Genomic DNA, 27,007 nt, shown 5'->3' with positions numbered 1-27,007 from the left:
TAGGCAAACACAAAGAGAACCAAATGGGAGAATAAAACTGGAACAATAATATTCAAAATACAGGGATTAAATCGACCTGTTTGTTGTTGCCTCCTTAACACAGAGTTCATATTGCTGTAAACCCAATTTTAAAATCACATTACAACGTCCATTTATCAATTTCCTACAGCCACTATATAAATCACATTAAAGTGCCTCGATGCCTCATATTGTTCCTTGTTCTACGAGTGATGCATGTAGAACCGCCTCTAAGAACCCGATAAAACTGCTTAAAAGTTATAAAACCTAAAGGGAAGGGTTGAGGGAGGATGTGGGGACTGGAGATTACTGGAGCAAACAATGGCAGAGGCAGTTATGGTGGCAGCCTCCAAATGTCATCTCTCATGGCCTGTCTACTGACACACACACATCCTTCACAGGTGCTCTGCACAGCCAGCAGATCAGTACTTACACCACAAGTATGGTGAAGAAGAGTAGCAGGCTCAAGAAAGTACACCGGCGGTATGGTGTATTGGAATCGGCTTTCTGCCGCATTTTTCCACCGCAGTTATTACAGCAACGGCACAGGCAGAAGCAGAATCCCACGAGAGGCATGATCACCATGAACAGCAAGCCGATGATTGCACATATCAGGAAGCCGACTTCGTACTCCAAAATCTGAAGGAAAGACACGCAAGGTAATGCACGGAAATCACAACAGTGTAAAACTATTGCACCATTCAATGTCAACGCCGGTCCTTTTACCATGAGATTCAATCGCCGGCACAAAGGTTTGTCTGTTTGACCTATCTGCAGCATTTGTTTGACAATAATACGTCAATATTTGTTCAATAAGAATTCGATAATTAGTGTTCAGCACATTCTTACTTCTTACAATTGAACAAACAAGCTTGTCACTGTTAAGGTTAAATTCAGCCACAATGGTTTAATCGCTTGCCATCAACCATATACATATTCACCCCTGACATTTGTTAAACTACATTTTCTGTCTAGCGTTGGTTGAATCAAAAGGGACTTTGTTATGTATCAAATGGTGGATTGTTCTGGGCTTAGGAAATGGAATGCTTTGAGCTGAGGAGTGCAGCATTAGTGTGTGTGTGTGTGTGTGTGTGTGTGTGTGTGTGTGTGTGTGTGTGTGTGTGTGTGTGTGTGTGTGTGTGTGTGTGTGTGTGTGTGTGTGTGTGTGTGTGTGTGTGTGTGTGTGTGTGTGTGTGTGTGTACACTATGTTTCCCAGATGTAATTTGATATTCTATTTACATGACGGTAATCTTGCTGTGCTGTTCCATGTTTAAATAAAATGGCTTTATCTGTCTGTCTGTCTTTCCTTTCCTCATTTAAACCCTCGTGATTGAAATCTAATTTGTGAACAAACAAACAAATTGTGAACTATTTGTTCAAATCCAGACTCCAAGGCATATGAATTGGGCTTCGGTGGAGCGATGGGGGGGGGGGGGGGGGTGGAACAGACATCGGAACGATTCTTCTGGTCCCCAGTTCGAAGCATGTGAATACGGCTCATCACCCAGGTTTTTGTTATATCAGAATTTTAATACCCCTTTGCTATACAATATATGTATTCCCGACTTGCCTTGGAATCCAGACTTAATTTTTTGTGCGTGAACATTTTATGGTACAAGATACAAATGCAGTTTAAAAGAATAAATGGGATTTCTATCTTTTCTACAACTGGTGCCCTCCTCTCGTCCTTTGACTCATACATGCCCAGCATGCAAAGGAAAATGGAAGACGAGCCGTTTCTCCACCCTTTTTACTCTCATATCTCTCCACCTTTTAACAAGACTGCAAGATCAAAAGGATATAGATTACATTGAAGAACAAAAGTTTACAAACGTGTTAAGAAATAGACGATTGGCACCAAGTCACATTGTGGGAATGAGATCTGTTACACTTTCACCGTTAGAAATCATGCTTTTAATTCCTGGCTCTTCGACGAGGATCATGAGGCTCGAGTTGTGGGTGGGAGAGAAGAGCTGAGCCCTTGAAGAATGGAAAAGAAAAATGCAGTTTGGATAGACTAGACATTGCTCTCACAATCAGAGATCTCTGGATTAAACTTTGGACCAGAAGAGAGCATGAGAGTTAAATGTTGTGTTACTGCTGTTTGCAATAAAATAAACTGTATGTATATTTGTATTTATATAGAAACAAATTAAAAGCATTTCCCCCAAAATAAAACTTGCATTTTGTTTTATTCATTTTTTTTCTGTGTATAGCAATCTTTTTACACTTCTTCCTTCGCTAACAGCCACAATTATTCTCACGGTCTTGTGGGGTTTGAATCACCCTGCCTGTGAAACACCGGGATGACAGTTTATAGCCAAGTCGAGATTCAAACCCAGGCTAGACAGCTTAGCGGTGTGTGTGTGTGTGTGTGTGTGTGTGTGTGTGTGTGTGTGTGTGTGTGTGTGTGTGTGTGTGTGTGTGTGTGTGTGTGTGTGTGTGTGTGTGTGTGTGTGTACCTCTAGGTCTTGACCATGTACAGTGGCCTGCAAAAGTATTCACCCCCATCCAAAGTTTTCCAATTTTGATTCCACCTGAGCTTATTTCATAATGCTTTCAAATCAAACTATCTACAGTCTTCACAATCCATTCCAAAGTGATAAAGCTCAAAAAAAATATGCAGATACAATATTAATAAGTTCGATTAAGAGAGAAAAATCAGATTCTCAGCTGCATAAGTATTCAAACCCTTTGCCTAAATTAACCCAAAATCACTTCAGGAGGAAATTATTTGTTTGAAAGGTTAAAAAAATAAGTGTAATAGGTTTCACCTGTATGTAATCAGTGGTTTAACATTAAAATTAAACTTCTCCACTTATCTGAGTTTTAAGGTGAAACTCAATTGGTCAACCAACAACGTAAACATGAAGACCAAGGAGTTTTCCAAAGAAGTCATCCATAAAGTGGTGGAGAAGCACCATAAAGGAGAGGGTTAAAAGAAGATTTCAGTCATTCATTATCCCTTTGAGTACAGTGAAATCCATCATTAAGAAGTGGAAGATGTATCATACTATCCAGACTCTACTCAGATCAGGTCACCCATCCAAACTCATCAGCCAAGCAAGCAGGAAACTGGTTTGGGATGTCACTAAATCCAACAATGACCTTGAAAGATCTGCAAGGCTCTATGTTCAAGATGGAGTCAGTGTTCAATCAACAATATCCCGTTCCCTTCACAAAGCTGGCCGCCATGAACAGGTGGCAAGAAAGAAGCCATTACTGAAAAGGACGCATCTAAAAGCTTGTATGGAGTTTGTGATAAGCATCTTAATGATACTGCAAGGATGTGGAGAAAGGTTTTGTGGTCAGACGAGACAAAAATTGAACTTTTTGTCTAAATTCAAAGTGTTAAGTCTGGTACAAGCCTCTTCTTCTTCTTCTTTCGGCTGCTCCCGTTAGGAGTCGCCACAGCGGATCATTCGTATGATCTGCATCGTGATTTGGCACATGTTTTACGCCGGATGCCCTTCCTGATGCAACCCTGGTCACCTCTTATGACACAGGGATATGGTACACTAGTCTGGTACAAGCCAAATACTGCGAATCACCCAGTCAACACCATCCCTACTGTCAAACATGGTGATGGCAGCATCATGTTATGGAGCTGTTTTTCATCAGCAGGGACTGGTAGGCTTGTCAGGATAGAAGGGACAATGGACGGTGTAAAGTACAGGAGAATCCTTGATGAAAACCTGCTCGAGTCATCCATGAATCTTAAACTGGGAAGGAGATTCACATTTCAGTCGGACAATGATCCGAAGCACAAAGCTAAAGCCACACTGGAATGGCTGAATAAGAAGAAAATAAATATTCTTGAGTGGCCCAGAAAACGTCCTGACTTCAACCCAATTGAACATTTTTGGTGAGACTTGAAGATTGCAGTCCATTGATGATCCCCATCAAACTTGGCAGAACGAGAGCAATTTTCATGTGAAGAATGGGCAAAGATTTCACCATCTCACTGTCCAAAGCTGGTAGAGATCTTCCCCAAAAAGACTCGAAGCAGTCATTGCTGCAAAAGGTGGTTCCACCGAGTACTGACCAAAGGAGCTGAATACTTTTACAACCAGTGAAGTTTGATTTGTACATGTTTTTTGCAGGTATTCCTGACATGTAACCTCCTTCAACTATAAGTGTTTAATTTGACCTCCTCAGTTATGAATAAAAAAGTTCATTTGGAAAAATTGGACACCACCCAGCTTGGTGTTGGACATGCTGGGTGGTGTAGCATTATGGGTAGGGGTTAATACTTTTGCAGGCCACTGTAATTTGTGTAGAGCAATGAAAATGTCAAATTTAATCAAATAAAATATATTTACCCATGATACAAGTGTCAGATACATTTGTATTTTTAACCGTGTAGCTGAAGCACAACCATCATATGTGATTTGTAAAAATGTTAACAAATAAATCACTCGTTTTCCTGGGAGGATTAAAGTGAACCTATCCGTTCTCTTTAGCATTATGTTTGCAGTGATATGGAATACAACTTTTCCCCTGTTGGTGAAAGCTATTTGTAAAATCTTATCCAGTATATTGCTATGTCCTGAGTGATGGGGCTGTGTGCTTGTGCCATTGCAGGCCAGTTGGACTGGCCAAGTCAATCGGAAGACAATATACAAGGTACAATACCTTATACCAGGAGGTTGCTGGTCCTTTGATGCACTGAGAGTGGCTGGTTATGGCAGGAACTTCTAATTTGGCTCAGATACCAATGCACATCGAGACATTTTAGATACCAACGTCACCCTTTTCCACCACCCACCCACTAACCCCAGCTTAATATGTCCCTTCTGAAAGATGGTGCACTTTAAATGCAACACCCCACCTGTGAAACACCTATTTGGCAGTTTTTATAGCTGGGCCAAAAATCAAAAACAGAACTAAACAGCTTAAAGATGAGTGTGCCAACTCTGTGCCATCCTACAGAGCTTTCTTGTCCTATTTGATTTTTACTGTTTTTGGCGAGAATGGTGTGAGGGGAGGGAGGGTTTCACCGAACTTGTAACAAATCAAACAACACACAAGGAAAATAAAGATAAAAATTAAAAAAGCGAATGCGAAATAACTCACGAGTTAAAAGACAATGGATGGGAGAACAAAGGAAGAAGAAAATGCGAGCAGGAAAGGCAGTTAAAAAAACAAGCCCATCACCATCACCCAAATAAGAAAGCAGCATCCACAATTGACCCCCCCCCCACCTTATTCCCCAATACCTGAAACCCCTGAACCAGCAGCAGGCTGATGAGATCGTGATCAATTCAATGATAAAGAAAAAAAATTTGCACATCCTTTTAGGTTTCAAGGCTTTACAATTCTGGTTGTGATGTGCCATACTCTGTTACTCAGCATCGGTGCTGCAGAATCCGTTTCTTGGCAAGGGTCATACTGGGTGGTTTGCCATTGCCTTCACAGCAGTAGTTAGGGCAAAAATTGGGATTCGTTCATGGTGTCAGCGATAACTCGCCCACTCTTCGTGAAGGACCCCACAGGACCTTCCTCGTCCACCAACCAATGCCGGCAGAGGGAATACCCAGTTAAATGCCCATCCACAGGACGGCACACACATTGATGAATCAGCCTGCCTCTGAAACACAGAGATGACTGTTTATAGCAAAGTCGGGCTTCAAACCCAGGCTAGACAGCTTAGAGACGAGTGTGCATACCTCTCGGCCATCCTGCCAGCCTGGCTTTATAATAAATAGATTTTAAAAATATAAAGCATCATTATACTGCATATCCACTAGAATACAAACCGATAGCCTGTGTAATTGCATGCTGCAGATGTTGCTTTGGCAGCAAGGCAGAAATTACAAGTCAGTACAACAAATCATTTAACCGCCGTGGTGGTGTGCTTTTGTAAAACGACACAAAATGAAGCAAAACGTTACCTTTATAATCCACAACACGACCATTGGGTTTTCAAAGAGCGACAGAGCAAAAGCAGATTGCTTAGACAAAGGCTGCTCAGAAGAACAAAAGAGAAACAAAGGTGAATTCAAACAAAGATGTCGCATGCAAGGAAAAGCAACCGGATGATCAGTGTAGACCCTCAATCCCGGACAAGAAGCAACCTTCACCATCATGAGTAGAAGCAGCAGGACAACAAACTGGCAAGATTCTCACCTGCTTAGTATGCTCGTCCTGAAAATCATTCGGCATAATGGACAACAGTTCTAAAAGGAAACAAAAAGGACAAAGGACAGTAAAAATAATCATAAAATAAAATCAAAATCGGCAACGGTCACAAAACTTGGTTTCATTTGTTCGTGCAATCAAATCATTTATTGTGTCGCTTGGAAACAAGCTCACACACACACCAACTTCTACGGGGATTTCGAAAAGTTTGTTGACGTGACGTGCAAAGTACGACAGCATCGGGGCCTCCGGCTCAGCTCTGATAGATATCTAGCATCGTATTGCGGTGCAAAAGGCGGCAGGTGCAAGTACGATGACATTGTTGGAGATTTTTCATGCTTTACTCATCTGATAGGTATGCATGTGTTTGGCTTCTATGCATTCCTGAATTAGCATAAGGAATGAGTTGAAAACTGGTGGTTGTACTTGAGGTGTGACCGGAAAGCCCTGAAGTGGAAAAAAAACAAAGAAACACCTCATAGCCCAGGGGTATGTTGGCGGTGATGTGGGAGAGGGTGTAGGGTGTGGATGCAAATTCTGTCTATGCAAATGTATATCGTAAAGCACCGCCTGGTGAGAGCGTCACCTTGTTGGTATTACGAGTCATAACCACAGAAGTTGGAGAATTGACACATCAGTAAAGGGCAGGTTCTTTGCCAGCAAAAGAAATCACACAGGAGGCAGCCAACAAACCCACCAGACCTGCTCCACACCTACAGCACAGCACTCCAAACCGTCGCAGATAGTACATTCACACAAAAGAACTACCAACAATGTATCCGATTACAGCGCATCCTGCTCCACTCTCCCCCGACCCTCGAAATTCCCTCCTCCTCCCCCCCCCCAAAAAAAAGTTAAGTTAGTGAGTGTGAACATTTCCTGAATGAACCCTTGTTCGGTACACAAAAGAGCCCCTGAAAAGTAAGTGGACCTGCACTATAAAATACAACTTCTTATAAAGGAGGGATCCAAAGTTCAGGTTCCACTGAACAAAGATCAGGATCATATTCAAACCAAAGCTTGAATAACATACTGATCTTTGTCATCAACACTGAAGGTGCACTCAACTTGATGCAACCATGGGACCTGGGAGAGCCACGTTTACTTCTGAGGCTCACACAGAGTAGCCAGAAAACAAATGAGCTGTTTAACAACATAGATCGTAAATTACTAAACACAGTAAAATGATACATCCTTCAAAACATCGCATCACTTTTCATCTCAGCTACTTTGATTTGCAAGAATTTGCTCAGGAAAGGATGATTTTGTGGAACGTGCTGAGGTTTTTTCCGTCATGTTAAACAGAGGATATTTTGCTGATTGTTTGATCAGGTCTTGTGAGAATGTCTTTAGACGCCATAGTCACCTTTTATTTAAGTTTGGTTGGTTTTCGTGCAAACAAGTTCCTATTGCATTCAATATAATAATTAATTAATTATTTTAGCGAGGTAAATTCTCTAATTATTATTATTGGTTTAATATATATATATATATATATATATATATATATATATATATATATATATATATATATATATATATATATTAAATAAAGGTCTTTGGAAGAAAAATAATTAAATAAAATTTAAATTAAATAAATATCGTTTATGAAATACATTATAAATAAGCATTAAAATAATTTGTTGGTGGTTGCTGGGATGCACAGTGCAGCATGTTAAAATCGGTTGTTAATGACAGTTTGAGTGTATGGTTAGATGGAGGTGCTGTTTAATGGACATGTCCACAATGTAAAGTGTTTACCGCTTAATATATTGTCATATAAAGTGGTGTATAATTACAGTTAGTAATATGTAGTAACACTTTAAATAAAACCAATCTATACCAATAAAAGGCAATGTGTGCGAGTGTGAGTGAGGTGTGAGTGTGTCTCCTCCATAACTCCAAAACTATAAAACCTCGCAGCTTGAAACTTTGCGTGCACACCAAGAAAACTCCAAGGTAGTGCAAGAGTGAAAATTGGGTGTTTGGTTAATTAAAACACCCCTTTTGAAGATAATTAATGGCGTTATTTAATTACTTCATCAGGCGATCCTCGGCCACCTCGCTCTCTGGGTCTCAAGGTGTTTCTTGGGTAACCTCGTTGGGATCTGAAGCCGCCATGTTTTCTGGCCTGCTCAACCATGTCTTGACTTTGAACAGGCTGCAGTGATTTCTTAACGATAATAAAGTTGTTTTCACTTTCCTCATTCATATTATCGAATGCCTGTTCATCATAGCTATGAATCACTGAGCATATTGCAATGTTTATAAACGCCCGGAGACGTCAGCGTTCGTGGCTTGAGATTTCGGGCGTTTCCAGGAGGTGTATGTTTAATGTGTTGCTAATCCCATGCCAAACTATCCGTTTAACAACCATTTTGTTGGAGTGCTTGCTTGAGTGCTTAAACCACTTGGCGAGCACTCTCCAAGCTGCTTGGTTGTTCGTTTCGATGAAAGTATCCGTGTTATCAAGGGAACATCGACAAGACAGACGTACGTTTCCACCTGTGTTGGGCCCAAGGGTGCCATGCGGTTGGTGCCTCATCCGTTTTGGTAAATGTATCCATGCTCTCAAAGGAACATCGATTAGACAGACATACGTTTCTACTTTCCGGGTGTATTGGGCCTTGCGGTGCCATGTGGTTGGTGCCTCATCCGTTTTGGTAAACGTATCAATGCTCTCAAGGCAACATCGATTAGACGGACATACGTTTCCACTTTCGGGCTGTGTTGGGCCCTGCGGTTGATGTCTCATCCGCTGAAAATGTGCAATTTTATTCTTACAAGATATCGCTATTTTTTAACCTTTTGTGTGATCTCCTAATGTAATCCCAACCCTCACTTCGACATCAATACATATATAAAAACAATACAATCCATCCGACCATGTGTTTATCATAATATGGTTGTACAGGCATCGAGCAGAGATCGACATTTTGTGTTCTGTGCCTTGATGTATTTTTCAATTGAATTTTGTTAATTTCCCCCTTGAATTCCTCTTTCACAGAACTCTGTTTAAATGTAAATCTTTGTGTTTGTCGTTTTTATGTGCTTTATGTGTGTACGTTTATAAGCTGTATTACCATAACAGGTGTGTGTGTGTGTGTGTGTGTGTGTGTGTGTGTGTGTGTGTGTGTGTGTGTGTGTGTGTGTGTGTGTGTGTGTGTGTGTGTGTGTGTGTGTGTGTGTGTGTGTGTGTGTGTGTGTGTGTGTGTGTGTGTTGTTGATTTATATCTTCATATGTGGGTTTCATATTGTAGAATGGAGTCCTCCCAGGGTAGGCTCAAAGTATCCAGCTTCATTTCGGTAAGGGGGTCACGATTCACGGACCAAGCTGTGAAGTTTTCTGTTTTCAAAGTTTTGTGCCGAGGGTTCCCTTCAGGATCTTTACTGAATCCAGGATGGCTTCCAACTGTCGTTTGTTCGTCATGATATTCTCAGGGATGGTTTTTAATTATCCTGTGAGGTTCTTCTTTGTCATTCCCATGAGGTTCTTTAAGGTCCCCTGACATGCAAAACTTTCTTGTTATTTATATATTAACTTGACCTTCCTCGTGAAGAAATCACCCATGTTTTTGTTTTTTTAATCAAAAGTGGGATAATCAGAGCAATATTTCGATCATTTCTGGAGCGATTCACAACTTGCTATGCCCTGCCCCTTAAAAAAATGGGATAATTAGAGCAATATTTCGATCATTTATTGCGCTTTTCACAACTTGCTATGCCCCGCCCCTTAAAAAAATGGACTTCAGCGAATCGCAGCGTGACGTCACATACAGAAACTCGCACAGAGTGGATTGATTCGAGATCTCTGGAGTCTAAACCAGCGTTTCTCAACTTTTACCCTTGTGGAACCCTTGAAATAGTTTTCATGTCTCAGGGAACCCCTGCATAAAAATTATTATATACCATTATTAATATCTAGCTCTTTTATATTTTATCGTAGTTCACATGGTAAATATAATAATTTTTTTTTTTCGGATACCTGGTTTAAGGAAAAAAATGACCCTCTTTTTGTCAAATTTATTGGCAATGAAAAAAAAAAACATACTGCTCGTTTATGAGACCTCACACCGAGGTTTTAATTCACAATAAAAATATTTTTTTAATCAAAAAAAAAAAAAAACACACCTCATGTAACTTGATAAACAAAACTTAAACAAATAAAGCTGAAGCAATAAAGGTAAACAGAAGAACTAACCTTGAGAGAGAGAGACTTCGCGCTTGGAAGCACAGAGAAGATAGATGGACATCGTGCATGCGTCCCGTACTTGAGTCAGTCACTCAATGATACACGAATCCGCCGCGTACAGGACGTCCACTAACCAGTGAGGGCGTTTTCACACTGGCGCCATATAGACATCGTTAAATACATTCCCTATGGTTGTTATAATTGTACATAATACAAGAGGTTGAAGCCTCTATTATAATAACCAAGGAGTTTCCAACGATATGCCGTACGTGTATAGTAAAATTACAAATATTAAATCAAACAAAAACTACTCAAAAATACATTAGCCTATTTATTACTGTTTCTCGCGGGACCCCTAGCAACCTCTTGCGGAACCCTAGTATAGGGTTCCGGGAAACCCCGGTTGAGAAACACTGGTCTAGACTAGTCTGATAAATCCGTCGTCTGTCCGACGAGGCCGATAAATCCGTCGTCTGTCCGACTAGGCCGATAAATCTGACGTGCTGCAGCTTTTATTTATTATTCTCTTTTTTCATTGTTTTCTACTGGTGCTACATGACGACAGTAGAAATAAAATAAATAAAAATGCAACAGAACATCAGATTTATCAGACTAATCGAGACAATTCTGTCACAAGGTGTGTTCTGCACACAAGTTTTCATCGTATCCGGACAGCGAGATTGCTTCGTTTTATGCGCAGAGAGACACGGTCGATGACATGCGCCGGCCTTGTTTGTGATTAATTTGCCGCGGAGCAACATGTGCGCTGCGCTGGCAACGTCATCTCACTAAAATATTTCTGATATCGAGCAGTATGCAAGTCGAATTTACATTATTGAATTACGAATAGGATTTAGTCTTACCAGTTGTTATTTCCGAGTCTTCCTTTGATGTCCTCCCGATCATCATGAACTCCGGGAATTTCAGCCACTTTTCTCTGCTTGTCCTGCTTCGGGCTCGAACTGCTAAGGCCGTACTTCATTTCCAGCTGCCTGAACTTCACCTCCCGCGACTATGTTATCCGACAATTCTCCATGTGATTCAGACCAAAATCCTTCATTTCTCTCACACTCACTGTCGTTACCAGACAAGTGAAAGTCAATGTCATCCATTATTCAAAACCAAATGTTCGATTTTTCTCAAGCAGAAATGAACGAAGCGATTGAATCGACCAATTGAATGTGGAAACACACAGCAAGCCAATAGAATCACGTAGACCACCAACCCGAGTAATTAACGTGCAGCCTTTGTCATCCTGTAGTTAACGTCATGTGGGTTACGCCCCTTTCAGGAGAATTTTTAGGGGCGTTCCCAAAAAGGTTTGTTTTTTTAATTTTACAGAACGAGTATTGTGAAAAAACATTGTCAGATCTGAAATCGATGAAGAAAAACTCCTCAAGGACATATATAAATGAAATTTCAGTACTTTTGCATGTCAGGGGACCTTTAATCATCACTGGTACAACTTTGGCATTCTTCAGCTTCCAGAATCTTTTCACTTCATTCTTGAAGTCTTGGTATTTGGTCATTTTCTTGATTTCTGCATCGTTCGTCCAAAATCACGAGTATTAACACCTCAATTAGCAATGCCTTCTCTCTTTTTTTTGTTCCAAAGTATGATATCTGCTTGCAATGCTTTGTTATCAATGTTCATGCTCGATGGGATCATTCGGTCATACGTGACCGGTACTTCCATGTTTTCAGTGATTGCTTTTGGTTCATTTTCCAACAAATTTTCTGGAACTGGAATGTTAAAGTTTTTGCAGATGTGCCAGCAAATTACTTTACAAACTCTGTTGTGTCATTGTGTGTATAGCTGTTCTGACATGTTATTAACCTCCGCCATCTTCGAAGATGGATGGAGGTTACTGTTTTCACCCCTTTCTGTTTGTTTGTTTGTTTGTGAACAGTATTACGGAAAAACTCCTCAACGGATTTCGACGAAACTTGGTGGGGGGTTAGGTATGGTCCAAGGATCATGCCATTAAATTTTGGACTTGGTCCCCCCCCCAAAAAAAAATAGAATTTTTTTTTTTGCAGTTCTACATGTTTTAAGTGATTTCCAACCCCCCCCAAAAAAAATTGTTACTCCCCCCAAAATAGAGAAAATGTTTTAATTTTTTTTTGCATTTCAACATGTTTTAAGTAATTTCCAACCCCCCCCAAAAAGATTTTTTTTTTTGCATTTCTACATGTTTTAAGTGATTTCCAAGCCCCCCCCCCCAAAAAAATTGTCACCCCCCCCCAAAAAAAATTGTTAGACATTTTTTTTTTTGCATTTCTACATGTTTTAAGTGATTTCCAACCCCCCCCCCCCCCAAAAAAAAAAATGTTGGAGAAAAGAACTATAACTCCGTCAGCATTGTTGACATCATATTTAATGAATAAGATATAAGGTTCACTTGAGTGACCCAGCAGTATTGGCGGTGGAGGTTTTGCACTCTCCCGAGTGCTCCCCCTCTAGTTAACCTCCGCCATCGAAGATGGACGGAGGTTACTGTTTTCACCCCTGTCTGTTTGTTTGTTTGTTTGTTTGTTTGTGAACAGTATTACGGAAAAACTCCTGGACGGATTTCGACGAAACTTGGTGGGGGGATTAGGTATGGTCCAAGGATCATGCCATTAGATTTTGGACTTGGTCCAAAGTCCAATATGGCTGCTATGGCGGGCATTTTGAATTTTTGTTTTTGCATTTCTACATGTTAAGTGATTTCCAACAAAAAAAAAATTGTTAGAGAAAAAAAAAAATTGCAACTTTTTTCCAAAAAAATTCGATTTTATTTGAAAAATATTAGAATTTTTTTTGCATTTTTACATGTTTTAAGTGATTTCCAACCCCCCCCTAAAAAAATTTGTTAGACAAAAAAAAAAACAGAAATTTTGCAACTTTTTTTTTTAATTTCGTTTTTTTTTGGCATTTCTACATGCACGTCAATCTAGTTTTGTTTATTCAATCGTGGTTCAGTAGAGTCTGATCCGTTTTGACCTACAATGAATAGGATATCAGGTTCACTTAAGTGACCCGGAGCTTATTGTTGGCGCAGTGGTTAGGGCAGCGGCTTGGGATCCAAAAGGTCCTGAGTTCAAGCCCCGGTGGGCCACTGAATTAATACACCAGGGGGTTGACTCAGCCTGTCATCCTTCCGAGGTCGGCGAAATGAGTACCAGTATACTGGGCCGGTGTATACCCCGGTTAAAATAGGTGTACCATATCCCTGTGTCGTAAGAGGCGACCAGGGTTGCGTTAGGAAGGGCATCCGGCATAAAACATGTGCCAAATCACTATGCGCATCATACGGATGATCCGCTGTGGCGACCCCTAACGGGAGCAGCCGAAAGAAGAAGAGGATGAGTTCACTTAAGTGACCCAGCAGTATTGGCGGTGGAGGTTTTGCACTCCACCAAGTGCTCCCCCTCTAGTTTTCATTTGTTTTGTTTTTTTGTGTGTTCAGTCATTAAGCATCACATATTCTCTTTGCTTACCCCTCCTCCCCCCCCTCTCACTCTGTCCCCTCCTCACTCCCCCCTCATAATAAAATGCAGCCCTCTCCTCCCACACCTCTGTCTCTCTCCTCTCTCTCCCCCACCCCCTTTATTGTCCCCATCAACAAAATGACAGGTTGTATTTGCTCATAATTAAATAAGTTTGAATAAGGATATTGCATTGCTGTGTTGACTGATTGTCTGGACACAACTATGGGTTGTGGGTCCATTGATGTTGACGAACCCACTGATATGGAGTTGTGACCAGGGTTGTGCATCCGCCATTTTGAGAGGTTGTAGGCTGAAAGGATTGAAACCTCAATGAAAAAGTGCCCAGCTGATGATCCGCGCAGTTGGGAAATCGGTCAATTGCTTTCAAGTTAAGGTTATAACTTCAAATGAAATACCTTTTGTAAGTACTTACCAGTACATAATACAGTAGACTAGGCGTAAGTCGGCAGCGTGTAACTCGTCACTTCGCCTAAGTCGGCAGCGTCAAAAAGTCCCAAATTTATCTCATGTTAAATCCCTTTGAATAAAGGGTCATCCCTCTGTAAGTCGTCATCTCAAAGTCGTCACTTCGTCTAAGTCGTCAGATGTTGTGCATTCCCACATAATGGAAACTCAAGTAAATTACCACTCCTAACTCGTCACACGGAACTGCTGCCTCGTGAGAAGCCCGATTTCATGGAATCGTGATGCTTGTTCATTGGTTTACACCGTCAGAGATAGGCTATTTATAACTGCGTACACACGTTGATCGCACTGCAGGCAGTACAATGGCGACTAAGCGCAAGCTTACAACTAAAACCTACCAAGAAAAATCCGACATTATCCAGTTTTGCGAGGCAAACCCACTGATGAAGAAAACAGCCATAGCTGAGAAGTTGGACATCAAACGGCAGACATTGAACGATATCTTGAAGAATAAGGGCAAGATATTTGGACAAGTGGAGAAGATCGTGAGGCCGGTGGTAAGTGTGAAACGTGTGAAATGCGTGTCCTTTGAAGATGTCGATGACACGCTCATCATCTGGTTTCGGCAAATGTCGGCTCAGCCAAATATTCGGTTTCGGCCGATTCGGCCAATACTGTCTTTCGGTGGAGGATTGCCCAGACAACATCATGGAATACAATGACCGGTTTGATTCCTTTCTCATGCACCAGATGCCCAAGAGTTTGAGGCAGTCAAACATAACGGATTACTTCACGAAGAAGTAAATGATCGATCGAGCTTAGTGTTGAAGTCCGATCATGGTTTTATCTTGGCTTGTTTTGTACATTACCGCACTCACTTACACATAGGCATTGAATGGTAATCATCACCACAATGACTGTGTGTCATGTAATTTGTCACCATACCATCACCGATGGTATATGAGTTGTCTTACAGTTGTTCATTATCTTTACTTTTGATAAACTGATTCATGAATTCTATCTTTGCTTGATCACTTTCCAACTCACCAATGAACCCCCACCTATGACCCGAGGATTGTGTTTTCCTTTTGGTACAAAAATTCCTTTTCCTCTCGCACATACGTGTCCAGGCCACGCGCGACTTCATCCTTCACCCCACAGTCATCATGAATGTTCGCATACGCGCAAGTAGTCACATTTCCAAGTCGTCACTTTTTTCTCGGTCCCGATGGTGACGACTTATGCCTAGTCTACTGTGTGTATATATATATATATATATATATATATATATATATATATATATATATATATATATATATATATATATGTTTTGTCTGGCTTCCTCTTTGAGACTACAGTGCAGTCATTGGTCTATATTTTGATTACTACTCTCCCCTCCTCTCCCAGTGGAAGCAGAGTGCCATAGGCAAGTCCATACAAATAAAATAAATAAACAAACAAATAAATAGCAATGACACTACCTCAATTTTCTGCCATCTTGATGAATGACGATTAAACAGCAATGGACATATACCTGAATGTTCAAAACATCATGCAGCACAAAGAAACAACACAACGAGACTATCGATATTATCACATTCAACAACCAGAGTTGGTGTCAAAGCCACCCAATGCTCGCCTGTTTATATATTTATTGTTTTTAAAAGACTGGTCTAATAATATTTTTTATAAAGCATTGCCATGAAGTCTGATCCAAATAATTTTAAAGCAATATTTGTATATTGTAATCAGTAAAAAATAGTGTGGTAGATAAAAACATTAGAAAGGAAATAACTTGCGCCAAAAACTTTAACATTTTCACGCTCACGCCGACGCTGACGCTCATGCTCACGCCGGGGATATCGCTATAGCTCTCTTTTCTTTGAACAGGCGAGCTAAAAAGTATTTGAGGCTCAAGTTTTTGATCACTGATATTGCAAGAGAGCATCTCCTGTGCACAACGTTTCATTTTACCAACAACCATATAAGGATTGGAAGCCTTCAATTCATTCTCACCAACCAGAAAAGCACCATTTTTCACCATTGCATCACATGGGCTTACCGATATTTAAGAAGTCATACTCCAAAAAACTGGATAACCAGAAGGGTATTGTACGACATCATTGCCTGGTAATTACCTTATAAAACAAAGAACAGTTTAATTAGATCATAACATGCAGTGGTGAGATTTTAAGTTACTAGACCATATATGTTTTTAAGGTCAAGGAATTCCAAATACAGGATATTTATTTAATCTTTCCTCCTAAAGCCACATAACTCCTCTCCAATACAAGGTGTGATTAAGATTACGCACGCAACGAGGAGCAAAGTTTTTTTTAATTACAATTCAAAGTTTAAGGGTACAATCTCCTGGTCCTAATTGTTACATAATGTGTATTTAGACATTATATTTACTAACCAAATGATTAATGGATTCACTTCCACAATTTTGAGAGCAACTTCTGATAAGAAGTTAACACCAAAAACAGCATGCCATGGACTATTATGTCATTTGTTCAACTTCTTCAACACCCCCTCAAACCAGTGTCAAATAACTTGTGCAAAGCCCAAATAGGATGGATCTCGAGCAAAATATTTGGTGGAATATGTTACCCATCATGGATGGTGAAGCATCCAACAGTGACAAACACAGAATTAACGAGAACAGCACTCGCTAGAGCCCATACCTCCACCTCTACCAAATACGTTTTGTATCCCACTGATAGGCCGGATCTGGATCCGGTCCTGAAACAAAATCGAATCTGCTTGTTATTGTCACATACACAACTCAACCACAACTTTTTGAGATATTGTGCTATATACATATCATTTTGCAGCCCATCTTTCAATACTGAAGAATCACTTTTAAAATTATAGTATCCGGATCCAGATATGGATTTTCACCAAAATCTACTCAATTCGTCCTTGTCACACAACCAACCTGTCCACCAAGCTTCGTCCAATTCCATCCATAACTTTTTGAGACATCATGCTAAATATTGTTGTTTTTTTTTGGCCCAACCTCTTAATGGTGAAGAATCACTTTAAAATTCCAGTAGTCAGATCCGAATCTTCACTAAAATCTAATCATTTTGTCCTTGTCACACAATCAAACTGCCCACCAAATTACATCTGAATCCACCCATGATTTTTTGAGATGTCCTTCACACAAACAACCAATCAGACAGACGAGTGAAAACATAACCTCCGTCCATCACAGATGGCAGAGGTAATTAGAACAGCACTCGGTAGAGTGCAAACCTCCACCACGCTGAACAGTTTACATTTTGTATCCTGATGATCTGGATCCAGACCGGAAAAAAAAAATCTAATCGGATTGTTCTTGTCACCAATACAACTCAACAGTCTAATTTTGTCATAATCCATCCACAACTTTTTGAAACATCATGCGACATATCATTTTGGACCCCATCTCTCAATTGTGAAGAATCACATGGAAAGTAAAATAAAAAATTCTCGTATCGAGATAGTCACCAAAATCGAATCAGTTCATCCTTGTCACACACAAAACTTGTCTGCCAAGTTCCATCCCAATCTATCTAGACATAACTGCTCGAGATATCATGCTCTACATCATTTTTGGCCCCATCTCTAAATGGTGAAGAATCACTTATAAAATTCTAGTAGTCCAGAAATTATAAGATCCAGATCTGGATCTTCACAAAAATTTAATCAAGTAGTCCTTGTGACACACCCAAACTGTCCACCAAGTTTCATCCCAATCCTTCCATAACTTTTTGAGATATCCTGCTTACAGACGGACAGACAGACAGACAGACAGAAAACATAACCTCCATCCACCTTCAATGGAGGAGGTAAGAAAATGATATGACTAATAGGCAAGAACGGATTGAATAAATGAGACAAGTCAAACTACACAGTTTGGGGAGTATGGGAAAAAATATGAAAATAATAATAATAATAATAATAATAATAATAATAATAATAATAATGATAATAAAATGTGCACGATTCCTGGGTACAAATCGGACAGTTGCTACAATTCACCTTTTGTTCAAAATTGATTCAGTCAGCGTGATGCAGAAATTCAGGTTATACAAATTTCATACAAATACTGTTTTGCATACAATTGAAATTTTTTTTTTTTGAAAGAAACATGAAGCATGAGGCCAAGGGATGTCTGCCTGGGCATATTCAAGGCATTTGACACTCGAGAACCCTGCTTTGTTTGCCAAACTTGCTGTCTGCAGCAGACAGAGCCACCTTCATAATCTGGATTTTTCACTTCCTCCACTCGTGCAGCCAATGCATTGCTATCAATCGAACCCTCTCCTCTACTCCCCTATTGTAGTGGAAGCCGGAGTACCCCAGGCAGTGCCTTGGGCAGAGTCTTGTTACTTATCTACATAAACGACATCCCCAATGGTCTGGAAAACCCACTTGTCTTTTGTTTTTTTTTTTGCAAACAACTCCACATTATGTTGTACAGTACACCATCCTATCCCACTGAAAGGGAGATGGCAAATGTGTCACTCTGTTGATTTTGAATCGATTACATTCTGGTCTGATAAATGGGCCACGTCCTTCAATGAGGCCAGAATGCTGGGTCTGGTAATATGCTCCTCAATTAATGAGGTAGGTGCATTGAGATTGTTTTGGGGGCGAGGGAGGGTTAGGGGGTTTGATGTATTTAAATGGAAGATACGTATATTGATGGTTGGAAAGCTACAGAATCACAAAATTCAACATGTCCATAGTGATAAAGAAAAATTAGGGGCAGAATAGTGTACCGGACTCGGTACCTCCAATTCGAAACACAAGACCGCCGTCGATGAACTCATAAGATGCCAAGCAGAAGTGTTCTGCACACGTGACAGGTGCGCGGTGCAGTGTGGTTCAGTCTAATTAATTTATCCACGCAGCAGTTTCAGCACTTGCGCATGGTTCTGGGGAGAACTTTAAAAACAACAGGTTTAATAAATAACGGGGATTTGGCGCAGCAAGCGAAGTAGAATAAAAACTACATGTCCAGAGAAACCCCATCTACATGCTTAACCTGACAGATGATGCCAACAGCTACTGTATACTTGGACAAGTCCAATGGAAGCAGACCCCGGCAGTCACAGGATGAACAAGGGAGTAGACAGCTGTGTGGTGCAAGTGTGTGTGGTCTTCCTTGTTGTGAAACATTGGGAAGCGTGACACAGGCTGGTCTTGCAGGTTGGCAGAAACACCACTGACGCTTTGCAGCATGCTTCACGCTCCAGACCATTCTCGTCTTGCAGACCCTTCTCCACCGGTTTGCCATGTCTCGTCTGACATCTCCCTCTATCTGCCACATCTGTGGATGTGCGAGCGCTGCCACCTTTTATCACCATACCCCTTAACTCTTCGCGGAGATGTCTCTCCACCTGCCCTATGAGTGTCGCTCATGCGTTCCCATATCTCTGAAGTAACACGTGTGGACGCACCATCTCACCAGAACGTGTGCGGGGATTTGAAGCAAGCACACATTTTTCAGGAGACATAAATCCGCCAATGCAGACTTCCTGCGGATCTTCATCACATCGGCATGATAAATTAAATGCACAAACAGAACACAAAATGTCTTCATGGCAGCCATGACGTCTGTCGCCGGGTCAGGAATGGCTGTCCATTGTCCGAATGTGGACAAGGGACCACTGATGTGTCGGCAGGTGGATTGTGCAAAATTCTTAAAATGTCTACAAAATCCTGACCCCTTCCTTGGATAAACCACCACTGATCCTCTCTGTTGGGTAACAGTCAACAATGACACAAAGTAAAGCCATGCTGATTGCTCAAAAGCTGTCATAAAATGGCCCGCCAGGAAGCAGCCAAGCTGTTGGAAGAAAGAGGAAATGGGTGGAAACTACCGAATTCCTTGAGGTACATCATAAAAAACACATTGGATCACTATAAATTTTGGGGGGAGGTTGTGTTATCAGAAACTTAGCTTCTTGTTTGTTCTTTTTAAATTCCCCCTTCACTCTTGGGGAGCCTCAGATGAACCCACCTACCCATTGCAATGGTGAACCACTGAAAGAACTTCAACCTCTTGAACGTCTAAGCCTAATAATAATCAGCCACAACCTTTCCTTGATATCCTCCATCGGTCCATGTGATTCCTTGGAGAGAAAAAAAATCAGAACTGGTAACAGCAAACACTGGCTGTAGCTCAAGGGAGCACTGCTCTGCTCTCTACTATGGGCTGGCAAACACATCAACAGCATGCGCTTCGCAGCGCACATCGCTGCATACACTTTCCGCCCCCACTCTAGCGGCCTCCCTCTGGCCATCCCCCAAGCCGATGCCAGAAGGAAACCCTCTTTCTCTTTATCTCTCCATGTGTGTACTTTGCTTTTTTAATATTGAGCATCAAGCAAGGAAGCAACACACACCATTTTTAAAGTCTTTCATATAACTACTGGAATGACTTGGCCGGGATTTGAAACACCAAACTCCTCGACTCAGAGCGGATGCTCTTCGTCTCACGAACTACATCAGAGCCCACAGAATATTAAATACAAGTATATTTTGGACATATTTGAAGCTTATTATGAAACATTTTTAGGTCACGATGCTAAATAGAAGTTTTTTTCATTAAATTATCACCTTGCACTGCAACCTTTCTTCAAAGACCTGTAGTATAGGCTACTGTTATTAACAACATTGACATGGTTTGTTCAACTTTGTGATCATCCTCAGGTCATCTCTTAATGCATTGCTAATCAAACCTATGCTATGTTTATATATATATATATATATATATATATATATATATATATATATATATATATATATATATATATATACATTTTAAAAGGTACCAATTTTGGTATCATGCTCTGCTTCTGGTTGAATGATGAGCTTTGTATGCATGCAGAGCTTTTCAAATGCAGTGCAGGAAGCGACCACCGAAAACAGGAGACAGCCAAACGCACAGACAGACAACCTGCTTCGCATAATCGACGATATATTTCTGGATCACGCTGTGGCTTTGTCATAAAATTGGTCTTTAGTGACAGAGGTTTTGTTGTCGTGTTATATTCAGCTGCAAAGTGCACAATTCCGGGCACAGTTGTCCCCTGCACCCGATAGATTATGACAATTTGACAGCATGTGATCTTGAAATATTCACCAGCAATGATATCAGATGGAACAGCCGCTTTAACATTTCCTCGAAAGTATGGACAAAAGTTTTGGTGCCTTACCAAACTAAACGAATGTCTAATCGCTCACCCAGGACGAGGTACTTGATCACAAGGTTTAAATGGTGGGTTGTTCTTTTAATCTGAGGGATTGTCAGCCCCCATCTCAGCAACAAGCAAGCAAAAACAATCCCATGGTAGTAAAGAGAGGGAAAGATTTCAAAACCATCCATATTTGCAGTGCAAGTTATCCTCCTATTTATGATGAAATTCCATACCATCTAAATGAAGGTCCCTCAAATGCCAAATAAAGGTTGCCTTTTCTTCCACCAAAAGAATGCAATTTTGGGCTACACCTGACCTCGATCTGTTTGGTTTACTAGTCTTTCAAAATTACAGCTCACCAACTCTTCAAGTCACCCAATGTCTTTTAATCCACATAGGTAACCCCAGATGAGTTACATCCACAAAAATCAAATCGAATGAGAGGTAATAGAACGTAATAGAACGGAGGCGTCTGGAAAATCCCACAGAGGTGGTACATGTGTGCATGTACATAAATGCTTGATTATGTCATAACTGGTCAGTGAAGGAGAACGTATGTACATCAGATTACAAATTGTTTGTTGTTAGGCTTCGACCTTCTTATTCGACCTTCGACCAGATATTTGTTTCCGACGTACATTCCACCACTTGGCAAATGTAATAACAGCAAATGGACACTTCTTCCAGGGTGCGTGATGTTGAGACTTTATCGCCTGATTTGATCAAAATTAGGAGATTTTAATCAGTGCAGACTGGACACCACATTACCAACATTTGTTCAAAGTCTACAGCAACATGCACAGAATGATGCAACTCCAACATTCCAGAAGGTTTGTCTTCAGCTGGGAAACTCCAACCACAATAACATTAATTTGCTTCCATCTTGTAAGCAGAAACTGGAAAAGTGCAATTTGGTTACTTCGAAACAGCACGTTTTAAGCATGGTTGCCACTGAGCAGACACGGCACATTTTGATTGTACGGATTGGAGTGATCCACCTTCTTTCGTCTGAATCTGGACACAACTTTTTGAAATACGATGCAAGACGTCGTCTTTGCCCCTCCCCCCATCCACATATCTCCATGGTGAAGAATCACTTAAATTTTAGTAGCCGGATTTTCATCAAAATCATCATTTTGTCCTTGTCACACACCCAACCTGTCCACAAATTTTTGAAATATCCTGCTCAGACAGACAGGGGTGAAAACATAACCTCTGCCACCAAAGGCGGTCATAAACCATGGGTTACCAAGGGGCTGAAGGACTTATTTCAGTTACCAAGGAACTAAAGGATTTATTTCAACGAGAACGGCACTCAGTCGAGCATATACCTCCACCAGGCTGAACAGTTTACATTTTGTATCCCACCAATAGATTTTGGTTCAGGTCCCGATCAAGATCCGGCCTAATTGGCTTGTTCTTGTCACCGAACCAACTCATCCACAACTTTTTGAGATATCGTGCTATATTTTGTTTTTTGATCCCATCTCTCAATAGTGAAGAATCACTTTTAAAATTATCATATCTGGATCCAGATTTGGATCTTCACCAAAATCTCATGAATTTGTCCTTGTCACGCACCCAACTTGTCCACAAGTTTTGAGATATTCTGTTCACAGACAAGGGTGAAAATATAACCTTCGTCCACCTTCCGTGCCGGAGGTAACAAAAGAGAGAAGCCTTTTAAGATGGTGGGAGATCACAAGTGAAAGCTAGTCTGTAAGAATTAGATGGACGACTTACAAATTTGAAGGCAAATTATAAACTAAAGTTAGAACGAAATCCTAATAGGAAATAATTTGCATCCTGCTTGGCAGAAAATGCAGACGATGATTGGATACAAGGACAAATCAATGAGGCAAGCAGACTGTACTTAAGGACTTTGTTGGTAATTATCTGAACGCGTAAACCAGCCTCGGTGGCGTAATGGAGCGTTCGCTTTGGATCGGTGAGATCGGTGGTTCGAATCGAGGCCGAGTCACACCAAAGACTTAAAATTGGTACATGCTTCCTTGCTTCCTTGCTCGATGCGCAGCATTTAAAAAGGGTAGAACACAGATAAACAACCATAGGTTTGGTAATAATAGTGCAGGCTTGATGGGCCAAATGCTCTCCTCCTGCATTAAAGCATCTTGCAACGGAAATCATTCATATATTTGTATTATTATAAATTTCATGTTCAGGATTTCAAACTTGAGAATGATTCTATTGTGGAAATGTTAAAGGAGAAGATTCAGGACTTGGTAAGCAAGGACACTGGACCAGATGGTATTTCTAATCAGGTTCTGCAACTGTAAAGTGAACAACTTGGCCAGGTGTTTACATGTATTTATCAATCAATTTTGGATAATGTTATCATTCCTCAAAATTAGAAATCTCCAATTATCTTCCCAGTAGCAAAAGCTTTTTATTTAAAACAGCCCGTAGTCAAATGATTACCCCCCAGTAGCGTTGATATCCTTATTTATATTTCCTTCATTAATAGGTAAGTCGGTTTGGAGTGCAAGACGAAGCTAGATCAACTACGGTAGTTAGCAAAACTGCCAATCAGGACAAGAGGTATTAATTCCTTCCCAACACTCGACGCATCACTGCCTACGGTACTTCTTTAAAACAACAAGCAAGCGTATTTAGTAGTTAAAACAAGTGACAGAATCACCATGAGCACTGGCTCAAAGCAGATGACATTTTTTCGCAGTTCATCGACCCTCAATGAACATCAACACCTGACACTTATTGTAATACAAGCACTCAATGTTTGTCCACCTTGCTTTGCAGCCACGATTAGCCTTCATGGTTTTCGTGGTAGTCCGCAACGCGTCCTTCGCTTTATGCCAGTCTCGAACACATTGCTCACCCAATCAGCAAGAGTTCTGGACAATGATTTCTGTGCAATACAGTGCACAACATTTTAAAGTTGAAATCAAGTACACTTTTCGTCTCCACATAAGATTTGGCTGCGTATTTCCCTGACAGTCTAATCACACCATCTTGCGGCACAATGGCGACTTCTAAGATTCCAGATTCAACGCACGACTCACCCGAAAGCCAGATTTGGGCCAAATTTGCCATGTAACTCAGCCCAAAGGCCCAATAATGGCGAGGGGAGCTCCGTATCATGCCGGGCTTACCTCCCCTTCACCTTCCCAGCCCACAAATTATTCAAGCAGTCCGTCCGTGACCCTGTAACCATACCATACCATACCATACCATACACACACACACACACACACACACACACACACACACACACACACACACACACACACACACACACACACACACACACACACACAGACACACACACACACACCTTTACCGTTCCGACAAGCAATCTCAGCCATAAAATTTGATGAGTACCCCTGCAGTTACTGCTCATTTGTGTTCTTTATCAATTTGTTTTATACTTATCTCCAACATGTAGTTAAGTGAGGGTTAAAGTTATGTTTGGGTGACTGAAATTTGAGATATCCTGCTCACAGATGAAAATGTGCCATGGCAACACATTCCCCCCACCGCCCCCCTCCCCATTATAACATGACGTCAATGGGAATATCTCATCTGCTCAATGTCGCACTTTCTCAGGAAATCGAGATAGTTTCATTCCGATGATAGTATTTTGGTTGTTTCTTATCAGACCTTGATTGAAAGGATTGCTATTTTCAATTTCAAATGTACATTTGGTGAAATATCAAAATAGAACAGAAAGAAATTGGAAAGACCCAGGAAGATTGCCCAGTGGGTAATACGGACAAACCTTCCCTCGATTTGTACATTGCATGAGAAACGTGCTGTGCTGAAGGTTCACAAGATAATGCGGGACCCTCATCGAACCCACGTCATGTTTGTTTCAGTGTTAATCGGTTAAGCATTCGTCTTTGTGCTCCATTTACCTTATGCTGTCGTTTCAGACCGTCAGTTGTTCCAAATTGAATTCACAGGTGTAATGCTAATGTGAAAAGGGAGTGATGCACCCTTTTTGAATCGACAGTGGATCAAAAAAATTTAAACACTCAAAGATTTACCCAAAACACAAAAAAGATTAGAACGACACTCGGTAGAGCACATACCTATGCCAGGCTGAACAGTTCAGGTGGTTTTGTATCTCACTAATAGGCCGGACCTGCTTCCCCACCTTAACCAAGATCGAATTACCTTGTTCTCGTCACCTCCCCAACTCATTCATAAATAAATATATATATATATATATATATATATATATATATATATATATATATATATATATATATATATATATAAAATTTTTCTTTCTGGGTGAAAGAATTTCTTCACCATCTCTCAATGGTGAAGAATCACTTTTAAATTCTAGGATCCGGATCCAGATCTTTACCAAAATCGAATCAATTATTCCTTGGCACACACCCAACCTGTCCATCAAATTTTGTCCGAATCCGTCCATAACTCGAGATATCCTGCTCACAAACAGACAGACAGGGGTGAAAATATAACCTCTGTCCACCTTTGGTGGCGGAGGTAGAAAGTGACGTAATTTCTGTAATTCACACTGAATCGGTGTAAACCCTTCAAAGCCAACCGTTGAGGGCTTTTCTACGAAGACATTAAGTGGAGGTGACAGTAATCCTGCAACGTTGGCCCATCTGTCCAAACAGAGGCTTTTCAGATTATGCATTTCAAGTACATGTTCAAGGTGCATATCCACAGATCACCATGAAGTGAAAATCTTTCTGAATATTCCATGAAATTCTCAACAAGATCAAGCGATGTGTATTAACATTCGTCTTATTCTGCCAATCCCAATCTTTTGAGGAAATATTGAATCACATCAAAGAGGTCTTGGAATGGAGATAAAATGATGGATTCAAATCAAACACACACTCACACTTTTTCACCATCCAGGCCAAGTAGCACGTTTAAATTTGGTCCACATGGGAGGGGTAAAGGAGGGGGGAGGGGTTGGAAGCCCCTGCCCAAGATCGACAGCAATTATGCAGAATGAAGGGTAAAACGCTTTCTGAGAGGACTGTCGATCAAGTCCGCTTTGAGATCAATGGCTTGGAATAGACTCCAAGCATTCATGTTGTATTTACAGAATACAATCTTCTTTTTCGCCTCCTTCATGTCAACTTGCAAGTATGACCATCTCCTTAAGGGACAGACTTAACCCGTTTCTCTTCACACTCTCCTGTATGTGCAGAAAAACAAATAAATAAATGAATGAATGAGATAAAGTGATAAAGGTAAGAGGGTTTGAACACACCACGTGGGCACGAGGCTCAGCAAAGCACGTGCCCTTCAACCTCACAACATGGAAGCAGATCTATCTCTCTCTCTCTCTCTCTCTCTCTCTCTCTCTCTCTCTCTCTCTCTCTCTCTCTCTCTCTCTCTCTCTCTCTCTCTCTCTCTCTCTCTCTCTCTCTCTCTCTCTCTCTCTCTCTCTCTCTCTCTCTCTCTCTCTCTCTCTCTCTGCGCTCTCTCTCTCTCTCTCTCTCTCTCTCTCTCTGCCGCTCTCTCTCTCTCTCTCTCTCTCTCTCTCTCTCTCTCTCTCTCTCTCTCTCTCTCTCTGCCGCTCTCTCTCTC

At 40.9% G+C, this 27,007-nt stretch overlaps 1 protein-coding gene across 1 annotated transcript in view; it reads right to left on the bottom strand.

The window, feature by feature from the left end:
- Nucleotides 1–27,007, bottom strand: part of PROM1 (prominin 1) — an 89,742-nt gene that overhangs the window by 50,602 nt on the left and 12,133 nt on the right. Inside the window, exons 2-3 of the mRNA XM_085877912.1 lie at nt 6,149–6,198; nt 452–657 (exon numbers count right to left, since the gene is read on the bottom strand). Of these exons, the coding sequence (XP_085734038.1) occupies nt 452–657; nt 6,149–6,198 (256 nt within the window). The remainder of the gene's footprint in view (nt 1–451; nt 658–6,148; nt 6,199–27,007) is intronic.

The sequence above is a fragment of the Eptatretus burgeri genome, chromosome 1 (genome assembly GCF_056783735.1).
Source record: "Eptatretus burgeri isolate ZD-2024b chromosome 1, Ebu_testis_v1, whole genome shotgun sequence".
Lineage (NCBI taxonomy): Eukaryota > Metazoa > Chordata > Myxini > Myxiniformes > Myxinidae > Eptatretus > Eptatretus burgeri.
Note: the sequence above shows the minus strand (reverse complement) of the source record. Positions and strands in the feature narration are given on the sequence as shown.